This window comes from Saccopteryx bilineata, chromosome 4 (assembly GCF_036850765.1).
Source record: "Saccopteryx bilineata isolate mSacBil1 chromosome 4, mSacBil1_pri_phased_curated, whole genome shotgun sequence".
In the NCBI taxonomy this organism is placed as follows: Eukaryota; Metazoa; Chordata; class Mammalia; order Chiroptera; family Emballonuridae; genus Saccopteryx; species Saccopteryx bilineata.
In genome coordinates, this window is record NC_089493.1 from 171127131 (window position 1) to 171154700 (window position 27570).

At 42.5% G+C, this 27570-nt stretch overlaps 1 protein-coding gene across 6 annotated transcripts in view; it reads right to left on the reverse strand.

The window, feature by feature from the left end:
* PRELID2 (PRELI domain containing 2) overlaps positions 1 to 27570 on the reverse strand; it is an 87332-nt gene that overhangs the window by 39889 nt on the left and 19873 nt on the right. For all 6 annotated transcript variants that reach the window (XR_010731052.1, XR_010731050.1, XR_010731051.1 and 3 more), the window contains 2 exons: positions 26905 to 27065; positions 4283 to 4388 (listed from right to left, as the gene is read on the reverse strand). Coding sequence is in view for 1 of the 6 variants with exons in the window: in XM_066272880.1 (XP_066128977.1) it covers positions 4283 to 4388; positions 26905 to 27065 (267 nt within the window). In the remaining 5 variants the exon portion in view is untranslated. The remainder of the gene's footprint in view (positions 1 to 4282; positions 4389 to 26904; positions 27066 to 27570) is intronic.

Here is a 27570-nt window from a genome sequence, read left to right on the forward strand (position 1 = left end):
CGCCCAGAGCCCGTGGATGCGAAGTACGGTGCAGTCGTCAAGGGCACACTCTGCACGCAGAGAAGCTTGGGTTCAACCTCCAGGTTCATTACCCTCTAATTTCTAATTCTGTGACCTTGAGAAAACTGATTCGCCACTTGGGACTTCAGTTTCCCTATACGTAAAGTGGGGACAACGCCGATGTCATAAATTGTTTAGACAAATAGGTAAGCTAATACATGCTGAGCACAGCGCCCAGCATCTAGTAAGCTCTTGGTAACCACTGTTTGTTTTTTAATATCCTCGTCAGCACCAACCATAGCGCTGAGCACTAAACACCAAGTGGGCTCGATAAATTCCATTTCAAAGGATGTTTATTCATCGACTGTCATGCTCTCTATCCTGAGCTAGGTGTCCAGGGAGTGAAGCTGTCTTATCCTTACCTGTGTCTGCAGTATCCCACCCAATGCCGCGCTCACATTTGACACCCAAAGTGTCTGTGGAACTGAACTTCTGAGTTTAAAATCTGGTGTGTGTCCATATGAGTTTGAGTAAAACAATAAAAAAGACCCAAAAAATGTAATCATAAAAAGAAAGTATTAAAAGGAAGTATGTGAGTAGGATTTTTTTAAATTCTTAAAAACAAAGAGTACACCTTACATATACAGTAGTTGACCTGTGTTCTTCACTATACTGAAAGCTTTCAAATGGTGCTTTCCCGCTTATTTGTGGGAACGCACTAAAATTTCCATCTGTAGACAAATAAACTTAGGACTGGAGAGGTAAGTGAGCTGTGCTCTATCACAAAGACAGTGGGCTTTCCTGGGCTGTAAGTTCAGACTACTTCTGTTTCAGGAGCTGTTTGTTGACTTGAATACCAAGAGGAAATCCCCATTCTCCTACCCACATATGATATTTACATTCCAAGAGGAAAGTGGTGATCAAGTCATGTGTGAAAGTCAGCATTTGGATCAGAAAGGCCCCTGAATTTCCAGTCACTTCTGAATGGTAACGGGAGAGAGAAAAGCAATGAACAAGCCCACAGAGGCACAGAACACCAGTGACCCCAGCTTCGAGGTCTATATCTAGGGCCAGCTTTTATTTACAAACATAAGAGATATAAACTCTGAGGGTCCAGTTATGCCGTTTCTGAGGAAAAACAACAGATATCAGATCCCACTTTTACCACCACTAAACAGCCTCAGAGATAAAGTTCTAAAGTGAAAGAAAATAAAGTCACCCGAAACACTCCCATGGTGACTTCCACAGAAACCATTTATGCAGACTCAGCTGTGAAGGTTTTATCAGGCTGATACCAGAAAACATCACCACTTGGATAAAGAGTAAGAGACACTTAAGCATGAGTGGCACCTAAAATTGAAAAGCTAACTAATTAAACTAAGCCTCTAAAAAAAAAGTTGAAAAGCAAAAGCTAGCAGAAAAAATATATATACTCTTATTTCTGAGCATAAGTGAGAATACGGAGGAATCACTTGGGGGTCCTCTCTTAAAAAATTTAGTCACTTGACCCTGGCCAGGTAGCTCAATTGGCTGGAGCATCATCCCAATACACCAAGGTTGCAGGTTCGATCCCCAGTCAGGACACATACAAGAGTCAACTACTGAATGCATAAATAAGTAGAACAACAAACTGGTGTTTCTCTTTCTCCCTCTCATTCTCTCTCTCTTTCTCTTTCCCCTTCCTCTCTCTCTAAAATCAGTAAATAAGAATTTCCTAAAAGTTATTAAAAATAAATTAAGTGGCTCAATTATTTCCAGATATTATTCATCACAAACCAACAGTGAACCTCTCTCGACTCATTTCCACACACATGTACAGAGCACTGTCCAAGATACTGCGGCTGGAGGAAACTGGAACTAAGATTAATAAAACCTCCTCTCTGCCATCAACAGCATAGAGCCTACTGTGTGGCCAAAGGCTTTGGGAGGACAGGTATTCCCCACTCCTCAAAAGCTTGCACTGTACCACTCCTCATAAAGTGGCAAGAGGTAAACGTAAAGATAAAAGGTGGAGATTTCAGTCCAGGCTCCACCCTCTGTGAGTCCTATGATCTTGAGGACATCCACTCAGCCCAACTTAGTGCCAGGCACAAGGCAGGTACTCAGTATATATTTGTAAAAGGAAGGAAGGTGGGCAAGCAGTGACATACATATTGGGCTCACTTATCTCTTCAAGACATTTCTCATCAATAGAATGGGCATAAGAATACTACTTTATGTATCTCACAGAATCAGAGTGCACACAACCACTGTATGCTTAAATCATTACAAGGTTCCAAAAGATGGACAGGTCAAATACAGACCCACTTGGATTAATCAAATAATATTTATTTATCCAAAACAGAGATTGGCAAATTATAGCCCACAGGCTAAATCCAGCCCACTACCTGTATTTGTAGGGTCCACAAGATAAGATTGGCCTTTACAAATAAACATTTGTAACCAATCTTATGGTAGAGAAAACTAAAATTTTACCCCAGTTCATCTAAATGTTATCTCTCCCACAACAAAAGAAATCCATTCTTCTAAGAATTATATTCTTAGGCCTGACAGGTGGTAGCACAGTGAATTGAGTATTGACTGAGGTCCCAGGTTTGAAACCCCGAGGTCACAGCTTGAACGTGGGCTCATCTGGTTTAAGCAAGGCTCACCAGCTTGAGCCCAAGGTCGCTGGCTTGAGCAAGGGGTCACTGGCTCTGCTGTAGCCCCCCCGGTCAATGCACATATGAGAAAGAAATCAATGAACAACTAAGGTGCCGAACCTACGAGTTGATGCTTCTCATCTCTCTCCCTTCCTCCCCCCGCCCCACACAGACACAAAAGGATCATATTCTTAGTAGGCTTATATTATTTTTAAAAGTATACTGAATTATTATTATATTTTAATAAAACTTGTGCAAATTTGTTTCTCTCTTGTTATAAAGCACCTACAGACTAGCTCACTTGCCTCTTGGCCCACAAAGTCTAACATTAACTATCTGACTCTTTACAGAAAAAGTCTACCTCTTCTAATTATTGATATACAAGACAACAACTCAGGGACAACAAAATTATTTCTCTCATCAGCCTTGGTATTTTTAGAGCAGGGGTTGGAAACCTTTTTGGCTGAGAGAGCCATGAACACCACATATTTTAAAATGTAATTCCGTGAGAGCCATACAATGACCCGTGTATGTTACGCATTATCCAATAAAAATTTGGTGTTGTCCAGAGGACAGCTGTGATTGGCTCTGGCCACCGGCAACCATGAACATGAACAGTAGGAAATGAATGGATTATAATACATGAGAATGTTTTATATTTTTAACATTATTTTTTTTATTAAAGATCTGTCTGCGAGCCAGATGCAGCCATCAAAAGAGCCACATCTGGCTCACTAGCCATAGGTTCTCGACCCCTGCCTTAGACCAACCATTAAACCTACCTACTAGGTAACGTATGCATGAGTCCTGAGTAAATCCTAGAAATAAGTGATTATGCCCATAATCACAATTAACAACAATAATAATAGCACAAAGCAAAATATTTTAAATATAATAAATATGAAATAACTTAAAACCACTTCAAAACATCTACAACAAACACATAAAGATGCATAAGGAATGGACCGTGCCATAGACCAGAAAATAGGACACATGGCTTCATGTGAAACTGCATTCTAGATAGACTAGAAACTGAGTAGCTCTACTTAAAACAGGGTTCAGAGGACCTTCGAACATCAAGGTGGCTTCTGAGCCACCTTCTTAGAAGCCTAAGCTCCCCAATCACGGAGTCTGAAAACTACAGTAACAGACACCAGGAGCTCCAGATGTCTCTGTCTTCTTCATCCATAATCCCAGGACAACAGTAACAGCTTTCTCAAAGGGTTATAAGGATTAAATGAGATAAACAAAAATTCTTTTTACAGTGAGTAGCACACAGTAAGTGCTCAATTAATATTAGCTATTATCTTTGTTATTAAAGAGTTGTCACCATATTGTATATACTATAAATATATAATTATTCATTCTGATTATTTCTCTTAATTACACTCTAAGTATTCTCCATATTATCACATACTCTTCATTGGTACATTTTTAATTTAATGGGCCACAAATAGCACTTTAGTTTTACTTTGATTTGGAATTACATAATAATTAGTGAGGGGAATTATTTGTGCATATGTTTGTTTTTTAACTGTAGTTATTCTTCACACGACTGTTTATGAGTCTTATCAAGAACCCAATAGGAATATCCATGGTTTCGTCAAATTAATGTTGGTTCCAAATGGACGCCAGCTTACCTTCTGGGCTCCCTGTCTTAAGAATGTGCTAGCAAAAGTTTCCAATATGCAGTTGAGGAAGCCAGCCCCTGTGATGGTGATCCTGCCTCTTTGAATGAACTCCGTCCTGCAAAACACAAAAGTATACAGCTTTAATGACTTCTACATTTGGACACTCAACCCACAGGGATTTCCAACAGACTAAGTACCACTTCTCATCACCACAAAATTATATCCATAGCAATTCAATAATTGCCTGTTACAACAAAAGATTTTGTCAGAGACTTATAATTTATATAAGCAAGTCTTATTCAAACTAAAGAATATCTATTACAAGGTGCTAAGAGAGTAGATTTTAAGTTCTCACCACAAAAAGAAAAAAAATGTAGCTCTGGGAAGTGATGAATGTGTTAAGTAATCTTATTGTTGTAAGCATTTTGCATTATATACATATATCACGTTATTATGTTGTACATCTTAAACTTACACAATATTATATGTTTACCACATCTCAATAAAGCTGGGAAGAAGAGAAAATGTATGGGTGCATTATTCTAACAACAGCAGAACACAGAATTTCTAGACATACTCCATAAATAATTCTGTGATAGGCTAGTCAATGATCTTTTCAAAGTTGCTCTCCTTGACCCCCACTCAACAAATTTAACTAATTCTAAATGTATGTACATCCATTTCATGCTGCAAAATGGCTTTTTAAAATTAAGTCTGAGACAATGATCAGCTGGATGACCTTGCGTAAATTACTTAGACTCTTAACTCGGTTTCTTTAACAAGCATATTGGGAATAATCATAGTATCTTCCAACTAGTGTGCGAGGTAAATGAGCTAACGCATATAACAGGAACAGGGACAGTTCCTGACATGCAATGAGCATTCACTAAATGTCTGCACCACTACTAAAGAGAGGCAGGCGGACAGAGACAGGAAAGCCAGAAGCCTGGAATGGCTTCTTTAATCCTTGACTGGCAAGGGAGGTAAAACAGATTAGATGTGCCACCACCCTATTTAAAGTTCTACCGTTATTAATCATCTCCAATCAATAAAACAGAGATTTGGATACCACATGAGAGTGATGTCAGAAAGATGGCAGGATGGAAGGCCCTGGGCCCTCATCTCCCCTTGGAGACCCTGACTTAACAACAATAGATGGACCTAATTGCCTGTGTGAGAATTCCATAAACCAGTTAAGAGGTTGCAGGACCCCAGGCAAGTACAAAGCCAAGTGGAGCCACATCAAAGTGAATAAAAGAGTTTGCTGTATGTACCTGCCACAACCCCCCACCCACCCAGCTCAATGCAGCACCAACAGAAGAAAACCCCTATCTCATGACTTCTCCATTGGAACGGGGAACAAAGAGTGAAATGAACGTCCAACATTCTGGTTTGACATGGGTGCTGCCCAAGGCACTGGCTTCTGTCCCACATGACTCAGAATGCCCTGGGAAAGGCAGCAGCACTCTTTGGACCCCTGGGGGCTGCTAGGAACAAAGGCAAGCATGAGGGCTTATTACAGCACCAGAGTCTGCAGACAGGTACCGGGTGCGAGAGTCACATCAGCAAACCAAGGCAAAGCTTTCCAGCGCAGGAAGACCACAAGGACCCAGAGAGAAGGCATTAAAGGAACAGGGCTAAGGACTCGCAAGTTTTCTGAAAATTCCCAATAGTCAGTAAAGCCTTTATGATTATAAAGAAATTTATTGCTTCTCAGATGAACAACTAGAGGATAAGGTGGACATGGGAGATGTCAGCAGAGAAGGCTAGAAAGACAAATAGAGACCACATTGCGAATGGTCTTCTTAGGCTGAGGAGTTCACACTTTATCCTGGAGGCAACAAGGACTTTTCTTCTGAGGTCACCAAGTAACAGGTACAGACAAACAGTGACACGTGCGTCACTGAGTAAAAGACTTGTTGTTACTCCTTAGTGCTTTTAGACCATCTCCTATCCCCAATTTTTAGCACAGTGCCTACACTCAACGAGTTCAATGAGCATTTGTTAAATGAATTAATTAATTTAAATTTATTTACAATCAAAAGAGTCTATAAAGGAAATACTTCCTCTATCTTCTTAGATCTCTATGGAAGGAGATAGGAACCACATCTCCTCGGTGGGGGCGGGGGTTGGGGTGGGAGAGGGGGTGTGCGCAAGCACAAACTCACTGACACTAAGAAAAAATATCCTGAGAGAATTATGGATCCAAAAAGCTGTGATCTTGGTAAAAAAAAAAATAGTTATCTAACTTAATCAGATGTTTTCACTAATCCCCTAATATCAGTAGCCTCTACATTTAGATCGTGCACACAGAAAAACAAAGCCTGCAGAACACTTCTGTCTCTTCTCTCTCTCTCTCTCTCTCTCTCTCTCTCTCTCAGTTATCCTAATCAATCCAACATAAATAGTCGAAGCAAATAGGTAGTCTAAGCAGCTTCTACCTCTTAGATTTAAGCCTATTTAAAATGATCTGCTCATGTGACACTAATCTTTCCGTCTTTATTCCTGATTTGTCAGCCGCAGACTTTCACAGTGATTTTAATATTTAAAAATGGGAAGCTGAGCTGTCTTACCCTCTTGGGAGGGTGAGATGCACTCTTCAGTCCTCAAGGCAAGTGTAGGTGAGGGATTAATAAAAGTGTCTCTCACATCACAGCCTAAGCAATATTTCTTTTCGCCAATTTGGGGAGAAGTAAGCGCTCAGAAAAGCATACTCAGGGTTTGGCCCCGTAGGGGAGAATACCAGGAAGGTAAAGCGGGGTCATGCCCTTGCCATCAACAAGACAGAGTCTCTCCTACTATATTTCAAGACTGCCAGAGAAGAAAATGTGCTTTTCCTAAATAACTCATTGACAAAGCACATCACATATTTTCTTCTTAATGCAATAGCTAACCTAGATCCCTCATGCTAGATAAACCTCTACATAAGTTCCTGTAAAAAGCGCAACAGGTAAAACAACAATATACAGTTTCATTTCAGCTCTTTTTAAAGAAGAAAAAGAAAGCAAGGATGGATGGATGGATGGATGGATGGATGGATGGATGGATGGATGGATGGATGAATGGATGGATGGATGGAAGAATGGATGGATGGATGGGTGGATGAATGGATGGGTGGATGGATGAAAGAATGGATGGATGGAAGAATGGATGGATGGAAGAATGGATAGAGCTGAAATATTAACAAGGAATCTCTGGACATTAGAATTATAGCTGTTATTTATTTATTTTGTTCTTTTTACTAATTTTCTATATTTGTTATAGAAATCAACAAATTTGTTACTTGGCAATCACCAAAAATATTAATAATAAGGTTCTAAGGATCATTTTTACATAAATAAAAAATATTATTTAAAAGGCTCTGTACTACCAAGAATCATTTTCAGCAAAACGGTTAGGAACACACTAACTTCTAATATATATACTCTTATTTCTGAGCATAAGTGAGAATATGGAGGAATCACTTGGGTTCCTCTCTTAAAAAATTTAGTCACTTGACCCTGGCCAGGTAGCTCAATTGGCTGGAGCATCATCCCAATACACCAAGGTTGCAGATTCGATCCCCAGTCAGGACACATACAAGAGTCAACTACTGAATGTATAAATAAGTAGAACAACAAACTGGTGTTTCTCTTTCTCCCTCTCTTTCATTCTCTCTCTCTCTCTTTCTCTTTCCCCTTCCTCTCTCTCTAAAATCAGTAAATAAGAATTTCCTAAAAGTTATTAAAAATAAATTAAGTGGCTCAATTATTTCCAGATATTATTCATCACAAACCAACAGTGAACCTCTCTCGACTCATTTCCACACACATGTACAGAGCACTGTCCAAGGTACTGCGGCTGGAGGAAACTGGAACTAAGATTAATAAAACCCCCTCTCTGCCATCAACAGCATAGAGCCTACTGTGTGGCCAAAGGCTTTGGGAGGACAGGTATTCCCCACTCCTCAAAAGCTTGCACTGTACCACTCCTCATAAAGTGGCAAGAGGTAAACGTAAAGATAAAAGGTAGAGATTTCAGTCCAGGCTCCACCCTCTGTGAGTCCTATGATCTTGAGGACATCCACTCAGCCCAACTTAGTGCCAGGCACAAGGCAGGTACTCAGTATATATTTGTAAAAGGAAGGAAGGTGGGCAAGCAGTGACACACATATTGGGCTCATTTATCTCTTCAAGACATTTCTCATCAATAGAATGGGCATAAGAATACTACTTTATGTATCTCACAGAATCAGAGTGCACACAACCACTGTTTGCTTAAATCATTTCAAGGTTCCAACAGATGGACAGGTCAAATACAGACCTTCACAGACTGCTCAGGTACAGCGAATCTCGCTGCGCTGTTTCCATGGTGGGAATGTAATCAAAGTGTCTCTGAGAAGAAACAGAGGTTCCACGGATATTCTTGTGGTGATGACATCTCAGTCCTGATCACGAAAGTATTGGCTTTTCTTTTCCCATACTATGTAACCTCAGTTCTTTCTGCCTTTTGTCCTAAGACTTCCTTCCATACCCAAGCTTGACACTTCCTACACCTGTCTTCTGTCTGTTCAGTCCAAAGGAAAGGCTGTGTCTCATTTATGATGTTATGTACCTGGGTCACAGCTACTATTCAAAACCCTGCGTAGTAACAGAGTATATTTTATATTGGACATCGTGCTATCTTCTGAGGCTATTACTCTTAAATTTGTTATTTTATTGAGAAAACCATGGCAAAGAGAAGTTGGATAACCTTCTACCATCTCACAACTGCAGTCCTGCTCCTTCCTCAGTTACTGACACAACCGTCCTCCTCGTCTATGAGATCAGAAATCTCAGTGATGTGTTACACGGTTCCCTTTCCAATCAATCAGAACATTCAATCAGTCACCAGCTTGTGTTTATTTCATTTTTAACATCCCCAACAGTCAATGTCATTATCTCCCTTGCTTTGGCTACTGCCTGGGGTTAGCACAGGAATTTCTCTCTTCAGGACCACAAATGCCACCCAGTGGGGTCCCCGTCTCCAGCGTGGACTCTCTATCATCCACATTGCCCAAAGTCAGCTTCCTAAACACCAACTAATCTCATCGCTGGCTGTTCACTAAGGTGCAGAAAAATAAAGCCCACATGCTCAGTTAAGATTCATCCATATCATTGCATGTAGCTATTTTTTATTCATTTTCATTGCTGCATAGTGTTCTATTGTTTGAAAATACCCCAAATTATTACCTACTCTACTGAAGATGGACATTTAGAATGGGCCTGGTCTGAAGCTGTTATCAACAGGCCTACAATGCATATAGATATGTGCACAAGAGTCTCTAGAGCAGGGGTAGTCGACCTTTTTATACCTACCACCCACTTTTGTATCTCTGTTAGTAGTAAAATTTTCTAACCGCCCACCGGTTCCACAGTAATGGTGATTTATAAAGTAGGGAAGTAACTTTATAAAATGTATAAAGCAGAGTTACAGCAGGTTAAAGCATATAATAATAATGACTTACCAAGTACTTTATGTCGGACTTTCGCTAAGTTTGGCAGAATAAATCTTTATAAAACAACTTACTATAGTTAAATCTATCTTTTTATTTATACTTTGGTTGCTCTGCTACCGCCCACCATGAAAGCTGGAATGCCCACTAGAGGGTGGTAGGGACCAGGTTGACCACCACTGCTCTAGAGCATCAAGCAATTATATTTCTGGGCCAGAGGATAGACACAATTTCAGTTTTAACAAACAATGCCAAATTTTTTCTGAATGGTTTTACCTGTACTTTGTTTCTTCATTGCACCAATTCCAACTGCACTGACTAGCACACAGTAGGAAATCAATACTGCATTAGAAACAAAAGCGTGGAGGGAGGAAGGGAGGGGAGGGAGGAGGAAGGGAAGCAACAAAAGAAGGGGAGCACCTGATAGTGCATCTCAATACTTCTGTCGGGAAACGGAACCAAACACCTCAGGAGTTCCACCGTGCAGTCAGTAGGGGGCAGCCTTCGCCTGGCTGAGAGAGAAGCCACCACAGCATTTGGAAAATTAGGTAAAAAAGAGGAGGCACATTCATTCATACACAGTGCCTGCATCTGAGTCACATCTGTTGGTCTGTCCTCAGGCGGACATAATGCAACACAGAACACAATGCAATCACAACAGTGAGAGCACAGCTCAGATTTCGGAACACCTGTGTGAAAGCGAATGGCAGTGCGCACCATCAGTCTCCTACTTTGGGGTCACTGAAAAGTTTGGTGCCTTCTGGATTTGGAAAAGAGTTGAGAAGAAATGTGGATTGGGAATTAACCCCCAGAGAGTGCGGCCACCAGCTCTGAATCCCGCCAACAGCAGTTCCTGGGAAAACCAAAGCTGTTCAGGAGGTCCCGTCCTTGCAGCACAGACTGCTCAGGTACAGAGAATCTCGCTGCGCTGTTTCCATGGTGGGGATGTAATCAAAGTGTCTCTGAGAAGAAACAGAGGTTCTACGGATATTCTTGTGGCGATGACATCTCAGTCCTGATCACGAAGCTTTTGCCAGTCTCCTGTAACCACAGAAAGGGGCCCCAGGGGAAAGGTGGGCTCTGCAGGTCAGGCTGCCCGCTCACTGCCTGTCTAACTCCTCCGTGCAGATGTTGGCTCCACAGTGGAGATGTACAGGCTCCACCATGCTGGAATATGTAGTCTCTCCTGCCCTAACCTACCAAACCCATCTGTACAATATAAAACTTATATCACTGGGATTTCCATCTCATCTCTGCCATGGAATGAAGACCTACCGATGTAGGCAAGTTCCCGGACTTCTGTGAAGTTCAATCTCCTTTGTAAAATGGGGTTAATACCTACGTCATAGGTTGTTCCAGGGGTGAATAAGGTACTATGTGTAAAGCACTCAAGGTAATATGAGTAAGACCCCAATAAGTGTCAGTTAATAATTCTAATATCGGTAGTAATAATAATAATTCTATCTACTACTGTCATCTGTACTCTTCCCACTTCGAGGAACAGAAGCACAGCACCCATGAGGTTAAATGTCCGTAGTATAAATCCTGCTCCAGTCAACTCTGAAACCCTTGTACTTCATTAACTTCTAGGCGGCACTCCATCAACACAACCACTGGAGCCAGGAGTCCCTCCCTCCTCATTGTGGCGCACAGAGCCTTGGAGCTCCCAAAGCCTCCTGCCTCTCCAGCCGGCTCTCCCATCCTGCAAACACACACACACACACACACACACACACACACACACTGCTGCACAGCCATGTAGACCAATCACCCTGCCGGCTCCTAAAATCCACTCCTGGAGAGAGCCCTCCCTTCTGAGCTGCTATCTTTTAACCCACCCCAGGAATCAACAGGTTGATGCCTAAACAGTTGACAACGAGCGGCAGCAGGAAATGCTGTTAACACCAAGGAATGATCAAATGGCAGAGTCTCGGGAGCGCAGCAGTTCAGACTGGTTATAACCTATAGGGCAGGGTGGCTCCATCTCTTAAAACATAGCATTTAAGAATTGATCATCGCCTGACCAGGCAGTGGCGCAGTGGATAGAGCATTGAACTGGGGTGTGGAGGACCCAGGTTCGAGACCCCGAGGTCACTGGCTTGAGTGCGGGCTCATCTGGCTTGAGCAAAAAGCTCACCAGTTTGGACCCAAGGTCTCTGGCTTGAGCAAGGGGTTACTCAGTCTGCTGAAGGCCTGTGGTCAAGGCACATATGAGAAAGCAATCAATGAACAACTAAGGTGTCGCAATGAAAAACTGATGATTGATGCTTCTCAACTCTCTCCGTTCCTATCTGTCTGTCCCTATCTATCCTTCTCTCTGACTCTATATATATATATATATATATATAAAAAAGAAAGAATTGATCATCAATAATAACACATCACACTTTTGAAAATAGCCTACTATGGTAAAGCATGATATATATGTGCATCAGCTAATTCTCACAACCTTATGAGATTGAGAAAAAACCTTCCAGATTAAAAAAAAATGAAGTCCAAAGAGGTAAATTTGCTAAGGTCACACAAAAATAAGTGACGCGGCCACTTACAGGGGTCTCAAACTCGCGGCCCGCCGAACAATTTTGTGCGGCCCGCAGACTAATCCATGGGCTTACTTAATTTTATCCAAAATATTTTGAACTTCGTGGATTAGTCTGCGGGCCACACAAAATTGTTCGGGGGGCCGCATGCGGCCCATGGGCCGCGAGTTTGAGACCCCTGATCTGAATCCACACTATTAACCCCAGACCCCCCAGATCCACTGTCGTCATCCCCAACATACACACAGCCCTATACCTAGAGAAGTACGTATTCCAGGCAAACTTGCCGGCACAGACCTTCAAAATATACAACCGTTGTGAACTGCTCTGATAGTCGAGTCAGGATACTGGTCCCACTGGTGCAGCATCGCATCCAGGGCTGGCTTCAGCGTGTGAGATGTATGCGGCCCATGAGGCTCAGCTATTGGAAGGGCTACACATATATTTGAATGCCCTGCTATCACTGTTTTGAAACTCTTAACCATTTTTGGACAAGGGACTCTGTGTTTTCATTTTGCACCAGACCCTGAAAATTACGAAGCTGTTCCTGATCTCATTTCAAATGCAGGCCTGTATACAACACTGCCAATTGCCATGACCCTGGGGAGTTTTCTGAGATGATTAAGAATGCGTGTTTCAGCTTGGCAATACCTAAGAAAAACCACTAACACAAACAAACCCTTGGACACATAACATCCACCTCTAACAATACTGCCTAAGCAAATAATCTTAGATGAGGGCTTAGACTGGCCTATAAAGATATTCACATCATTATTTATAAGAACAAATCATGGAAAATAATGCAAATGCCCCCAAATCAGGATACTAATAAAGCACACTAAAATAATTTTCTCCAATAAATACATCTGCTCAGTCATGAAAAAATCATTTTAAAACATGACATATTTAATAAGGAAAGAAAGTCCCAAATGTAATGATAAATTAATGTAAATTAATACCATGCACAATATGATTTCATGTTTATAAAAATGAGTAAATAAACTGATAGCAATTGTAGTATGCTCCCACTGTGCAAGGCTACACAACAATTGGAAAAGAATAAGCTACAGATACACATTAGATGATATTCTTAGACATGATGTTGAGCATAAGAAAACCGAAATAATGGAGAACAGACTATATAATTCCACCCATGTGAGGATCACCCCCAGGCAGGACGGATCTGTAAGGATTCAGGTCAGCATATTGGTTTCCTTTGGGGTCACTGACTCAATGAGGACGTACCCAAAGAGAGCATAAACATAGTCCTTTTTTTTTCTTATATGTATTTTGTAACTGTTCTACCACGAACATGGAATACATATAAAAAAAGTGAGGAAGTATTAATTTTCAATATACTTGGAGCAAGATTCATCCACACTCGACCGCTGCTGAGGGCTGGAAGGTTTTCCTAACTTCAGACAGGAGGCTGCTGAGTCACCCCAGAGCAGAGGGGAGAATGGAACGAAACAAGCAGAGAGGGACGACCTCAACTCCTCCCAATATGACGACCTGTTTGACATCAGACGCCTATTCAATACAGCAGACTCCACCTCCAGCACAGTGCCCTACATGCAAAGCAGGACACTGAACTCGGCTTGTCTGTTTTATTTTCCGTCTCCCGGCTCAGCGACTAATATCAGTCACGCTTAGAAAGATGGCACTCAGCATCCCAGGTGTGGATTCTCAACCTGACAGCAGAGGCAGAGTCTTAGGTCAGGAAGATTGTCATCAGGGTCCTGTCTATTGTCTCATGACCTTAGGTTGTCCTACATCAGGGGTCGGGAAACTTTTTGGCTGAGAGAGCCATGAACACCACATATTTTAAAATGTGATTCCATAAGAGCCATACAACAACCCATGTACGTTATGCATTATCCAATAAAAATTTGTTGTTGTACCGGAGGACAGCTGTGATTGGCTCCAGCCACCCGCAACCATGAACATGAGCGGTAGGAAATGAATGGATTGTAATATATGAGAATGTTTTATATTTTTTAAGTTATTATTTTTTTATTAAAGATTTGTCTGTGAGCCAGATGCAGCCATCAAAAGAGCCACATCTGGCTCACAAGCCATAGGTTCCCGACCCCTGTTCTACATGATATTCATGCCTGGTTGATAAAATATTATTTTAATTGAATGTATTGAGGTGACACGGGTTAACAACATGATACAGGTTTCAGGTGCCCGATTCCACAACCCATCTCTGCATTCTGTATTGTATGTTCATCCCCCACCCTAAGTGAAGTCTCCATCCATCACCATTAATCCGCTCTCCACCCCCTCCACCCGCTCCTCACTGCGGCAATCACCACACTGCTGTCTGAGTCCATGAGTATTGTTTTTTCTTTTTTCATCCTTTTTGCTCAATCTCTCCACCCCAAAATATCAGTAATTTTTTGTATATCAGTAATTTTTAACACTCAAACTTTATTTCCTACAGATGCAAGAAACTAAAAATAATAAATAAATGAAAAGTAAAACATCAACTGGCACTTGCTCCATAAGAGAACACAACACAATATTGACACTAATCCAACTCAAGTCTCCTGTCTTGATCTCTTACTTCCTCTGATAATTCCTCTCTGGTGTAAATTCAAGAGGGCCCTCCTTTGAATTTTGCTTAAATGTTCAACCGCCTGTCTCTGCCGAAGACTGTTTACCGTCCGCTGGCGAGCCAGATCATCAGCTGGCCACGCTTGATGAGATCATGAGATCGGCAGGGATGCTGCACAGACCAGAGCTCCGAGCAGTTACCAGTGAGATGCTGGCTCACTGCTGGGACCACGGGATGCTGACTGGTCTTCAGGGGTCTTTAAATCGAGCTGCTCAACAGATTGTCCTGGAGGACCATTTCCAGGAGCCAGCCCAAGCCCACAAAGCTAGAATTATCTACAAGCTTAACCTCCCCTTTACCCAACCCCATCCCCCAGGAACCCTGCACTAACACCAGCTCAAAACCAATGGGTAAAGGAGGATGGGGGGAAAATCCACAAGGCACTCACAAAGATATTTCAAAAGCTCTTATGTACTTGTAAACGGCACGGAATGCTCTCTTAGCTAAACATCATTGTTTCCACTTCAATCTTCCCCTTCACTTTCAACAAAACAGCTCACTCCGTATTTCCAAGCGAGTACTAAGGAACCGGCCCACTTTGAACACAGCATTCATTTATAGTCACCATTAGTTCCAACAATAAGTTTCATTTGTCTAGTGCCTCATGCGCTCCAAGTGCAGAGCATCCCGTTTATTACCGTATTAAACCTTGATGCTGCTCTGGGATGCTGCTCTGGAGGCAGCTCAGGCCAGCTTCATCCCTTTTCCCGGAGCCGGACACCACGCAAGTAACCAGGCAGCACTGCCAAGAAGGGTCCCCGGAGCCCTGGTCGCTGTTTCCCCCTACATCAAATTTCCTACCGAATCCTACTGGACTTTCCCGACTTGCACCCGCCCCTCCTGCTGGTTCCATCTCCTTTCACTTCCCTCCCTTCATCCCCGTTCCAGCCCACAAAGAGCACTAGCTGCAACCCCTAAGTAGATGGTCATTCATCACTCATTCAACAAATGGCCAGGGAGCCTCTTCTGCGAGCCACGCACTGTGCTGGCCTCTGGAGGTACAGGGACAGCAAAATGGGAAAACAGAGGACGCCTGGTATATGAACACAGGAAAGGCAAACGAGTATCTTTTGGAAAGCAGTCTTTTTTCCATTTTACTTTATTTATTTGTTTTATTTATTTATTTATATTTTGAAGAGAGATAGGGTGAGGGACAGGAATATCAAGCTGTTCCTGTCTGTGCCCTGACCAGGGAATTGGGCAGCAACCTCCACACCCTGGGTCAATGTTCCAAGAGCTATCTTGCCAGGGCTTAATTTTTATTGATTTTTAGAGGGACAGAGAGAGGAAGGGAGAGAGAGGAGAGAGGGAAGGAAAGCATTTGTTGTTCCACTTCATCGTGCATTGTTTGGGTGCTTCCCATGTGTGTCCTGATCGAGGGTGGAACCTGCAACATTGTTGTTTCGGGATGACATTCTTAACCAACTGAGCTGACCAGCCAGGGCCTGGAGAACAATCTTATTGAGCCAAAAAGAAAGCTCCTACTCACAGTTACATGGAAAAGGGCTTTTTGCTAGGTTTCCTGTCCTTGGCAGTTGTGTTCTAATCATTTAATCACTCACTGGTCCACTGGAAGTCCGTGTCAATGTGAGCACAGGGAGTCACGTTTGGGGACAAATACAGTGATATTTACTCAGGCTGTTAGGTAGCTATATCCTCAAGCCCTTAATCACCAGAATTAGAGATGAGAAATAATACCAAAGTGAACAGCGCCAGAATATTTTAACATCGCAGTGAAATCAAGTTTGGAGGTCAACTAAAAAGGAGGCTGGTGCTACACACATGAAAGTCAACAAAATGTCAGATCTCCTGGAAACAAATAAAAGACTTCAGAGCAAGGAAAAAAATGGACACAGAAAAAACACCCAACAATTAGCCCTTTGAAAAATACAAGTTCTACTATTTGTGATTCACCAGATAAAAATTCAAGACTTGGGATGTTTTGATCCAGGAGTTTAAAAAAAAAAAATTGAAAATGTTGTATTTTGAATACATTTTGAATCTGATTCGTTGGAATCAAGACTATTCGGCCTGACCAGGTGGTGGCACAGTGGATAGAGTGTCGAATTGGGATGCAGAGGAGCCAGGTTCAAAACCCCAAGGTCGCTGGCTTGAGCACAAGCTCATCTGGTTTGAGCAAGGCTCACCAACTTGAGCTCATGGTCGCTGGCTTGAGCAAGGGGTCACTCAGCCTGCCGTGGCCCCCCGGTCAAGGCACATATGAGAAAGCAATCAATGAACAACTAAAATGCTGCAATGAAGAATTGATGCTTCTCATCTCTCTCCCTTCCTGTCTGTCTGTCCCTGTCTCTCTCTGTCCCTCTCTCTGTCTCTGTCTTTGTCACACACAAAAAAGACTGTTCGTACGAGTAACTTCAATTATAAGAAAAATGCACTGAACTAAAAATAGCTGATTATCTCATTAATTTAATCTGTGCATAAAGTTTGACACTGGCTTGTTTCTTTCACTATATTCCAGGAGAAATTTCTTTGCTATTTTATAAAAGTTACATCAACAGATCAGAGCAGATGTGATTAATACACATTCTAGGCAGAGCATTTGTAAATCTCAGAAATCAGAACAAGGGATAAGCAGAAACTCTTAGGCATGGGAAGATGAAGACATGGGCCATTAGGATGCTCACTGTGGAGTATGGAGGAATGGTCTCGCTACTCAAAGGCAAAACCAGAGTCTCCACTGATGGTGATAACTTAACCTCGCTTCAAGATAACAGAAATGTTAGAACTTATCATAAAAACACAAACAGCTACGGTGAAAGAGCAAAGCCCAAGACTATAGTTTTACTAGACGACTATCTTTTAGAATGACATTACTTGAGTAAGGTAAATGTCCATTAGCAAAGACAAATCAAATGAATATAAGTTATATTCCCACATAGTGCCATAAGAAATAAGGAAAAGAACCTGGAGCTAACAAATAAATGTATTTTAAAGGAAGCAGACCCCAAGTCATAAGAAATTAATAAATCTATCTCAGAATGTAAGGTTTCAGAGGGCAAAAACCATGACTTTCTCTTCTGAGAAATCTGAAACGAGGTACTGCATTTTCCACTTACAAAAGTAAATGCCTGTGTCCTGCCCCACATATTTAATAAAGCACATTCCTACAAGAGTTGACTTTTAATTTCTACCTTTTTATTTCTATTGTCTGATTTAGTGCAATCTAAGGGGAGGCCATGCATCAGCCAGGAATCCCTGACTCTGGAAACACAGGCAGGCCCATAGAGGACCATGCATGATGCCCCTGCGCCTACAGGAGCCAGTCACAGCACGGGCCAAGAATACCCAAAACACAGGGACTTCAGTCCATGCCAGATGCTTGTACTGACCCTTGTGTGCCTTCTCTCCAACGCTGAAATCTCACTCACTCTGGAATTAAAATTGAGGAGCTTTTATCTTCGAAGACGGTGTGCTGAAAGAACTCACAACCACAACAGCGGAAATCCTCCGGCATCCTAATGGTAAACACTGTTTCTATATAAAAATAGTACATGCTGAAGATTAAATGCGTGCCCTGGCCAGAGAGTGGTTGGTGGGAGCATCATTGCAATACGCAGAAGTTGCCAGTTCAATCCCCGGTCAGGGCACATTCAGGAACAGATTAATGTTCCTGTCTCTCTCTCTCCCCCCTTCCTCTCTCTCTAAAGTTGATGAATAAAAGATATTTTAAAAGATCAGAGTCATGTGAATTTTCAAGAGTCTAATAATAACCATAAAGGTAACAATACTGAGCATGAACGTTTACTGACCACGATGAGCAGGCACTGTTCTAAGCCTCTCTACGTGTCCTATCTCATTTGATTGTCACAACAACCCAACAACTCTCAGTAGTAGAGACAGGATCCCCTTCATAGTGATGAGGAAACTGAGGCTCAGAGAAGGGAAGCAAATTGCGCAAGGGCTATAATGATAGTTCGGGGGGGGGGGGGGTTCTAACCCAAGAACTAGTCAGTTACTGTGGCAGAGGACACGGGAGCTGGCACAAGTGTGGAGAAGCCGGGGGGGGGGGGGTGAATAGAGCAGGTCTGTAGACTGTTGGACAAATGAGCCAGGTAGGGAAAGACAGGAGACTATGGGGTTGCCTTCGTTTCGGCTGGCTTTCCAGTTCCTGGTGCCTGTCCCCTGGGCGGTCCACTCACGGTTCAGAGGTGTCCCTGTATTCGTTTGCAGTGTGTCCGTAAAGTGTCTACAGTGTGTCCGCAAAGTCATGGTGCACTTTTGACTGGTCATAGGAAAGCAACAAAAGACGATAGAAATGTGAAATCTGCACCAAATAAAAGGAAAACTCTCCCAGTTTCATACCTATTCAGTGCAGTTCGATGTGGGCTCATGCAAAGCAGATTTTTTAGGACTCTTTAGGTAGCTATCCCATATAGCCTCTACAGACTCGTCACTGACTGATGGCCTACCAGAACGGGGTTTCTCCACCAAACTGCCGGTTTCCTTCAACTGCTTATCCCACCCAGTAATGTTATTCCTATGTGGTGGCGCTTCATTATAAATGCGCCGATATTCACGTTGCGCTTTGGTCACGGATTCGAATTTAGCGAGACACAGAACACACTGAACTTTCCTCTGTACCATCCATATCTCAACTGGCATGGCGGTGGGCTGCTCCGCTGTGTACACGGTGTTACATCATCATCTGCGCATGCGCACATGCTGCCACATCATCCTATAGAAACGGGGAGGGTTTTCCTTTTATTTGGTGCAGATTTCACATTTCTATCGTATTTTGTTGCTCTCCTGTGACCGGTCAAAAGTGCACCATGACTTTACGGACACACTGTATCACTTCCAAAGCGTCACAAAGGCACTGGGCACCGTGGCGAAGAGGAAAAGGGCGTGCAGCGTCTCCCCCTTACTAGTCTACCCAATTACTTTTGTCAGGTGCCCATCCCTCAGGGGGAACTGACCCTACCCCCAGCTCTAGGGGCAAATCCTAACGGTCAGGGTCAGGGCCAATCGGTCCCTGTCAGTCCTCTGATCACTTTATTGGTCCAGGAGAGAGCAGCCAATCTAAGTCGACTTAAACAGGTTGAGAGGAAAGGCTTTGGTTGGGAAACAGGTCCTCTCCCTCTCCCAGGTCTCTTTTGCTCACTAAACATGGACAAGAAGGTATGACGACCATAGTTGCCACAGGCAACCATGAGGAAACGCAATTTGAAAAGAAAAACATTGACACACAGGGGCTATGGAACTATACAGCCCACTTAGGTAGAGATAACACAGCTCCTTACTGACCACAGGAAGGGTAGAGATCCTGGAGCCAACCGGCCCACGCTTAAATCTGGCTCTGACACTTACTGGTCATCTTACTCTATACAAGTTACTTCTGTTTGCAAAATGGAGGAGAACAATAGTTTCTTTGTCATAGAGCTGTTATGATGATCAAATAAATTTATGTATGTATATATATGCAGGTGTTTCTGTATGTAGACACGCACAGAGACACACACATATCAAGCACTTAAGGCAGTGCCTGCCCCGCAGCAAACATATGTGAGTGACGGCTGGAGCTGCCTGAGTCAGGACTTCTGTTACTGGCGGTGACAGGCACCAGTGGTACGAAAGAAGGGACAGAGTCAGTGCAGGAGCAGTCCGCGGGGGCATGGAGTGCCAAGCTAGGCTCTGGAAAAAGTGAGATAAAGTGAAAAAACATAACATCACTCTATCTCCCAAAAATGATATAAACTCCGTCTCATAAAAACTGCAGGAAAAAATGTCCAATGCAGTTAATAAAGGAAGAAAGCATTAGAAAACAGCTGCGTGATGACAGGGATGGGAAAGACCAACGCAGCTCTTGCCCGAGGAGGTGACACACGGCGGAGATGTCAGCAGGAAGCCCAGACTGGATCTACGTACAGAGACAGAGAGCGAGGCGTGGTCAGGTTCTACAGGAAGCCCACTTCGAGCCCGCCTCAGACCGAGCCGACAGGCCACGCTCAGGCACAGAATGGCATCTGGTCTCCCGCCACGCACCCACACCTGCTAACCAACACAGAGCTTGCAGGTCTAGTTTCAGACTCAGCAGCCATGACGGCTTTTTTGTTTTTTCTTTTAAACAAATTGTCCCTGTTTCATCTCTGGGTGCAGTGGCTAGCCATTCCTCTCACGGTCCCTGGAAAAAGAGGAGAATTGAGAGTAATAAAATGTCCTCGTCCTCCTTTCTGTGACGGACCCCCCCAATCACCTCATTTAGAATTTCTGTCTTTAACACCTTTCTAAACACCCATCGGGACCTAAGGAAACATAAGTCAGAAACCTTCATGTGGCTACTTATTGTTGAAAAGACAAAACCCGTAACCCATATACCAGTGGTCCCCAATCCCCGGGTCACGGACCGGTACCGGTCCACGGGCCATTTGGTACCGGTCCACAGAGAAAGAATAAATAACTTACATTATTTCTGTTTTATTTATATTTAAGTCTGAATGATGTTTTATTTTTTAAAAATGACCAGATTCCCTCTGTTACATCCGTCTAAGACTCACTCTTGACGCTTGTCTTGGTCACGTGATACATTTATCCGTCCCACCCTAAAGGCCGGTCTGTGAAAATATTTTCTGACATTAAACCGGTCTGTGGCTCAAAAAAAGTTGGGGACCACTGCCATATACAACCTGGGATCCCAAGCACTCTACAATCTGCAATAAATCCTTTCTTTACCAAAGTCCACATTGCTACCAACCCCTTAACTCAGGGATCAAGTCCATGATGCCTGGATTTACATCTTGGCTCAGCAACTTACTTTACTGACTGGATCACCTGGGGCAAGTTATTTAACCTGAGATTCCAAATACTGCAGGTAAAGGATCTAGTTTTAACCTTGACAGAGCAGGTGTCAATAAATGTTGGCCTGCTGTGCCAGTAATCTGAAAGAGAGTGTTTTGGACAGGACAGACTATTACAGACCAAATAGAGAAGTGTAATCGGTCACACCTTCCTAGGGGGCAATCTGGTAATACATATAAAAAAGAAAATGCACAGAATCTTTGACCCAGAAATCCCACTTTGCTCCATCTATCTTGAAAGGTCACTGAATAAGCGGGGAAATACATAAGCACAGGGATTTATTTCATCACAGCATTGTTATAGCAAAACAATCAGAACCAATCTGAATGCCTATTAGGAATGGGCCAAGAAAATCATGTAAACAATTGCTAGGTGCCAAAAATGGTCTCTTTGGCGTTTTTCCAGAACTGTTTAATGTTTTTTTATAAGATGTGTGAGTCATTTCTTCCAGAACCAGCGTGACAATTTAAAAAGTAATTTTAAAAACATACACAACAGGAAAAGGACCCGACGGATGTTTTCTCTAGATTCTTAGGGCCAGTCGTTCTCTGCCTCACCAGTAAAGGTCTGGTTCGGTTCTTAGCTAGCGTAGCCAGGGGGTCTGAGACAGCTGAGGCCGAAACAGAGTACACAAAGTGAAAGACTTCTGTGCTTCTGCACAAAATGAGACCGTTCTGTCCTTTTACTACTCCTAGACACACACTGGTTCTACTCAATCCCAAATATCTAAGTTCTGGGTGAAGTTCTGTGAGGAGGGAGACTGAGAGAAAAAGAAAAAAAACTAGTGTGTTGTTCAAAGCAAACCTGTCTAAGCTGCTCTTAAGACTTGGCATTTACACGCACTCGGCACATGGCTTTCTAGAATTATCACCATGGGACCAAAATGATGGGGAGCAGTCATGATTTGGATAAGTGATAGAGCTTTAGAATGGATTTAAGATTTTTTATTTTTAGGTGCTTTTTTTAATTTGAGGGCCTCAATATTTCCATTAATTAAAAATATTTGAACTGCCTGACCAGGGGCGAGGGGATGGGGGTACAGTGAATTGAATGTCAACCTGGAACGCTGAGGACCCAGGTTTGAAACCCTGAGGTCGCAGGCTAGAGCGTGGGCTCACCAATTTGAGCACAGGGTCATAGACATGACCCCATGGTCACTGGCTTGAGCCCAAAAGCGACTGGCTTGAGCCCAAAGGTCACTGGCTTGAAGCCCAAGGTCGCTGGCTTAGGCCCAAGGTTGCTGGCTTGAGCAACGGGTCACTGGCTTAGTTGAAGCCTCCTGCCTCCAAGTCAAAGCACATATAAGAAGCAATCAATGAACAACTAAGGTGCCACAGCTACGAGGTGATACTTCTCATCTCTTTCCCTTCTTATCTGTCAGTCTCTTTCTCTCTCCCTTGCTAAAAAAAATAAATACATAAATATTTGAACCATACAAAAATCACAAAAAATAACTAAACAGCAAATTATCCTCTGAAAGCATAGTTCACAGCAACAGTCACCATTAACATTTGGGACTTGTTATAATTTGCTCCTATTTTTAAACCTATCTCAAAGAAATTAATCATTTCTCACTCACTATATTAAAGTGTGTTGACATGAAGGGCTGGCAGTGTTGTCGGAGAATAAACTCTTATGCACTGCTGAAGAAAGTATACATTAGTTGTATTGACACACTGGAGGAAATCTGACAGCCTCTGTATAAACTAAAACTGTGCATGTCCTGAGAACCGTACAGCTTTCTTTCATTGGGATATAATTCACATAGCATAAAATTCACGCAGTGGTTTCAGTATATTAACAGAATTATACAATCACCAACACAAGTTCCTGAACATTTTCATCCCCAAAAGAAACTCCACACCCAGTCAGTCACTCCCTACTCTCTTTCACTCCTTGCACAGAGTAGAAATAAACCTTCTGGGCCTTGGCCTATTCTAAACATTTCAAATAAACTGACTCACACAATAAAGTGGCCTTTGGTAACTGGATTTTTCCATTTGGCATAATGTTTTTAAACTTCATCCATGTTGTAACATGAGTCATTTCTCCATTTCTTTTTACGGCTAAATATTCCATTTTACAATATAACACTCGTGTTTACCTTTCATCTGTTGGTGGACATTTCTTTCCACATTCTGCCTATTATGAATAATGCTGCTATAAACATTCCTGTACAAGTTTTTGGGTGGACATGTTTTCAATACAATGTAGACTTGCTGGGTCAAGTGGTAATCTCTCTATTTAACTTTCTGAGGCTGCACTATTTACATTCCCACCAGCAGCGTGTATAGGTTCCAATTTATCCACATCCTCTCCAACACTGGTTATTGCGTCTTTTTTATTACAGCCAACCTGACAGGTTTGAAGCTATAGCTCATTGTGGTTTGGATTTGCATCTCCCTAATGACAGATGATGTTGAGTACATTCTTATGTGCTTATTGGTCATCTGTATATCTTTTTGGACAATATCTGTTCAAAAACTTGCCAACCTTTTCATTGGGTTGTCTTTTTATTATTAAGTTGTAACAGTTCTACATATTCTATATACTAGACACCTATTTGATATATGATTTGCAAATATTTTCTCCCATTCTCTGGATTGTTTTTTCATCTTCCTGACAGTATCCTTTGAAGCTCAAATGTTTTCAATTTTGATGCAATCAATTTTACCTATTTTTGTTTCTGTTGTTTGGGCTTTTGACGTCATATCTAAGAAACCACTGCCTGATCCAAGATCACAAAGATTTACAGCTATGTTCTCTCCTAAGAGTTTTACAGTCTTAACCCTTTCATTTAGGTCAGTGGTAGTCAACCTGGTCCCCACCGCCCACTAGTGGGCGTTCCAGCTTTCACAGTGGGCAGTAGCGGAGCAACCAAAGTATAAATAAAAAGTTGTTTTATAAAGATTTATTCTGCCAGGCCCTGGCCAGTTGGCTCAGTAGTAGAGTGTCAGCATGGCGTGCAGGAGTCCCGGGTTTGATTCCCAGCCAGGACACACAGGAGAGGCGTCCATCTGCTTCTCCACCCCTCCCCCTCTCCTTTCTCTCTGTCTCTCTCTTCCCCTTCTGCAGCCAAGGCTCCATTGGAGCAAAGTTGGCCCGGGCACTGGGGAGGGCTCTATGACCTCTGCCTCAGGCGCTAGAATGGCTCTGGTTGCAGCAGAGCGATGCCCCAGATGGGCAGAGCATCGCCCCCTGGTGGGCATGCCGGGTGGATCCCAGTCAGGTGCATGTGGGAGTCTATCTGACTGCCTTCCTGTTTCCAACTTCAGAAAAATACAAAAAAAATTTTAAAAAAAGATTTATTCTGCCAAACTTAGCGAAAATCCGACATAAGGTACTTGGTAAGTCATTATATGCTTTAACTTGTTATAACTCTGCTTTATAAATTTTATAAAGGAAAGTTACTTCCCTACTTTATAAATCACTATTACTGTGGAACTGGTGGGCGGTTAGAAAATTTCACTACTAACAGAGATACAAAAGTGGGCAGTAGGTATAAAAAAGTTGACTACTCCTGATTTTGGTCTTTGATCCATTTTGAGATAATTTTGTATTTGGTGTGAGGTAAAAGTCCAAGTACTCTTTTGCATGTGAGTATCCAATTGGGCCAGCACCATTTGTTGAAAAGAACATTCTTTCCCCATTGACTTGTCTTGGCATTGGCATGTAATTTCAAAAACTAGACCTTACATGGGCTGTATGTTGATTATGGCAGTGGTTATGCTGTATATATGTTTGTCATAATTCATAGAACTATACACTAAGAAGAAGAAATCTGATTATATGTAAATCATATCTCAATAAACCTAAGAATTAAAAATTCTCCTTTAGAGGCCCTGGCTGGTTGGCTCAGTGGTAGGGCATCAGCCCAGCATGTGGAAGGAAGTTCTGGGTTCAATTTCCAGCCAGGGCACAGTAACTGCTTCTCCACCCCTCCCCCTCTCCTTCCTCTCTATCTCTCTCTTCCCTTCCTGCAGCCGAGGCTCCATTAGAGCACAGTTGGCTCGGGCACTGAGGATGGCTCCATGGCCTCCGCTTCAGGCACTAGAATGGCTCTGATTGCAACAGAGCGATACCCCAGATGGGCAGAGCATCACCCCTCAGTGGGTATGCTGGGTAGATCTTAATTGGGCGCATGTAGGAGTCTGTCTCTCTGCCTCCCTGCTTCTCACTTCAGAAAAATACAAAAAAAAAAAAATCTCCTTTAGAGAAACATTCTCCTATAGTATTTACAAGGATTATATAAATTGCAGTACTGTTTATAATTAAAAGAAACTGGACACCACCAGAACATCTGTCAAAAAGGAAAAACTTAAATAGAATATAGTACAATCATAAGGTTGGAGATGCTGCAACAGCTCCAAGGCATATGCTATATTTTATATATTATAATGAATAAAGTTTAGAAACATTCTATTATGCAAAAAAAAAATGGCACAATGGTTCACAGAATAAAGGAATGTATGCAAAAATATATATATACAAAACTATACTGTACAGGTTCTGTGAATACACATGTAAGTACCTAAAGGTATCTCTTAAAAGTCTAGAAGCCTGACCAGGCAGTGGCACAGTGGATAGAGCATCGAACTGGGATGCAGAGGACCCAGGTTCCAGACCCCTAGATCTCCAGCTTGAGCACGGGCTCATCTGGTTTGAGCAAAGCTCACCAGCTTAGACCCAAGGTCGCTGGCTCGAGCAAGGGGTCACTCAGTCTGCTGAAGGCCTGCGGTCAATGCACATATGAGAAAGCAATCAATGAACAACTAAGGTGTCGCAATGCACAATGAGAAACTAACAATTGATGCTTCTCATCTCTCCGTTTCTGTCTGTCTGTCCCTGTCTATCCCTCTCTCTGACTCTCTGTCTCTGTAAAAAAAAAAAAAAGTCTAGAAAAATACTCGGGGTAGTGATAACATTGATTGCCTCTGGAGAAGGCAAAAGACACCAGGATTGAAAAGGGTAGTCAGAAAGGAACTGAGCTCTGTCATTTTCCCTCCAAAGGTAAATCTATTCATTAATTACCTGTGTGATTAAAAATTAATAATGTGTAATTTATGTGAGTTGCAAACAGAGATTATTAGGTATGAAATACACGAGCTCATCCGTGCATCCCTGCCCCCAACCTCCACGTTGACACACACAGGCACACAAACACACACAGAGGGGATCTTACCAATTTGGATTTTCCATGCTTTCCCGGAAGACAGACTCTTCCCTCATGGAGGCGTACTGTGTCCACGTAAGGCAGTGACTCTGTATAGCCATATTTCTTTCCTGGGGATTGAGCCATGATTCCTCTTCTAACTGGACATTGGGTACCTTTAAGACGCTCACCTGTCCAACACAGGGGGAATGGCGTTCTCAATTTAGGAAGAGCAGGCTACATAACAATTGTATCCAAAATTTAAGTCTTGGATAAGTCAGAGTACGAGTGATCCTGATATATGGACGATGGCTCACCAATGGCTGTAAATCCCTGATAATCAAACATACCATGACCTTACTAAATGCTGGTGAGGACATGCAAATGGTCTAGGGTTTATGCAGCCTGTCCAGTCCCTGCCCTGATTTCCCTAAGTGCTAAACACCAAGCAAATTATCAGCCTCCTTTGTGTCTCCTCTAGGGCTGGTGATGGCCTTCTTAAATTGATGGATTCTAATTGGGCCCACTTACGAGTTCACGTGCGTGACGATATCGGGTAAAATATTTTCATCATTCCAAACTCTGTTCAGTACCTAGAAAGGTATGCTCTCCTAGGTGGAGGAGACACAGAAAACTACAAAGGCAGATGGTACAAGTCAGAGGCGTCCTTAAATTATTTAAGAATTGAGATACAAC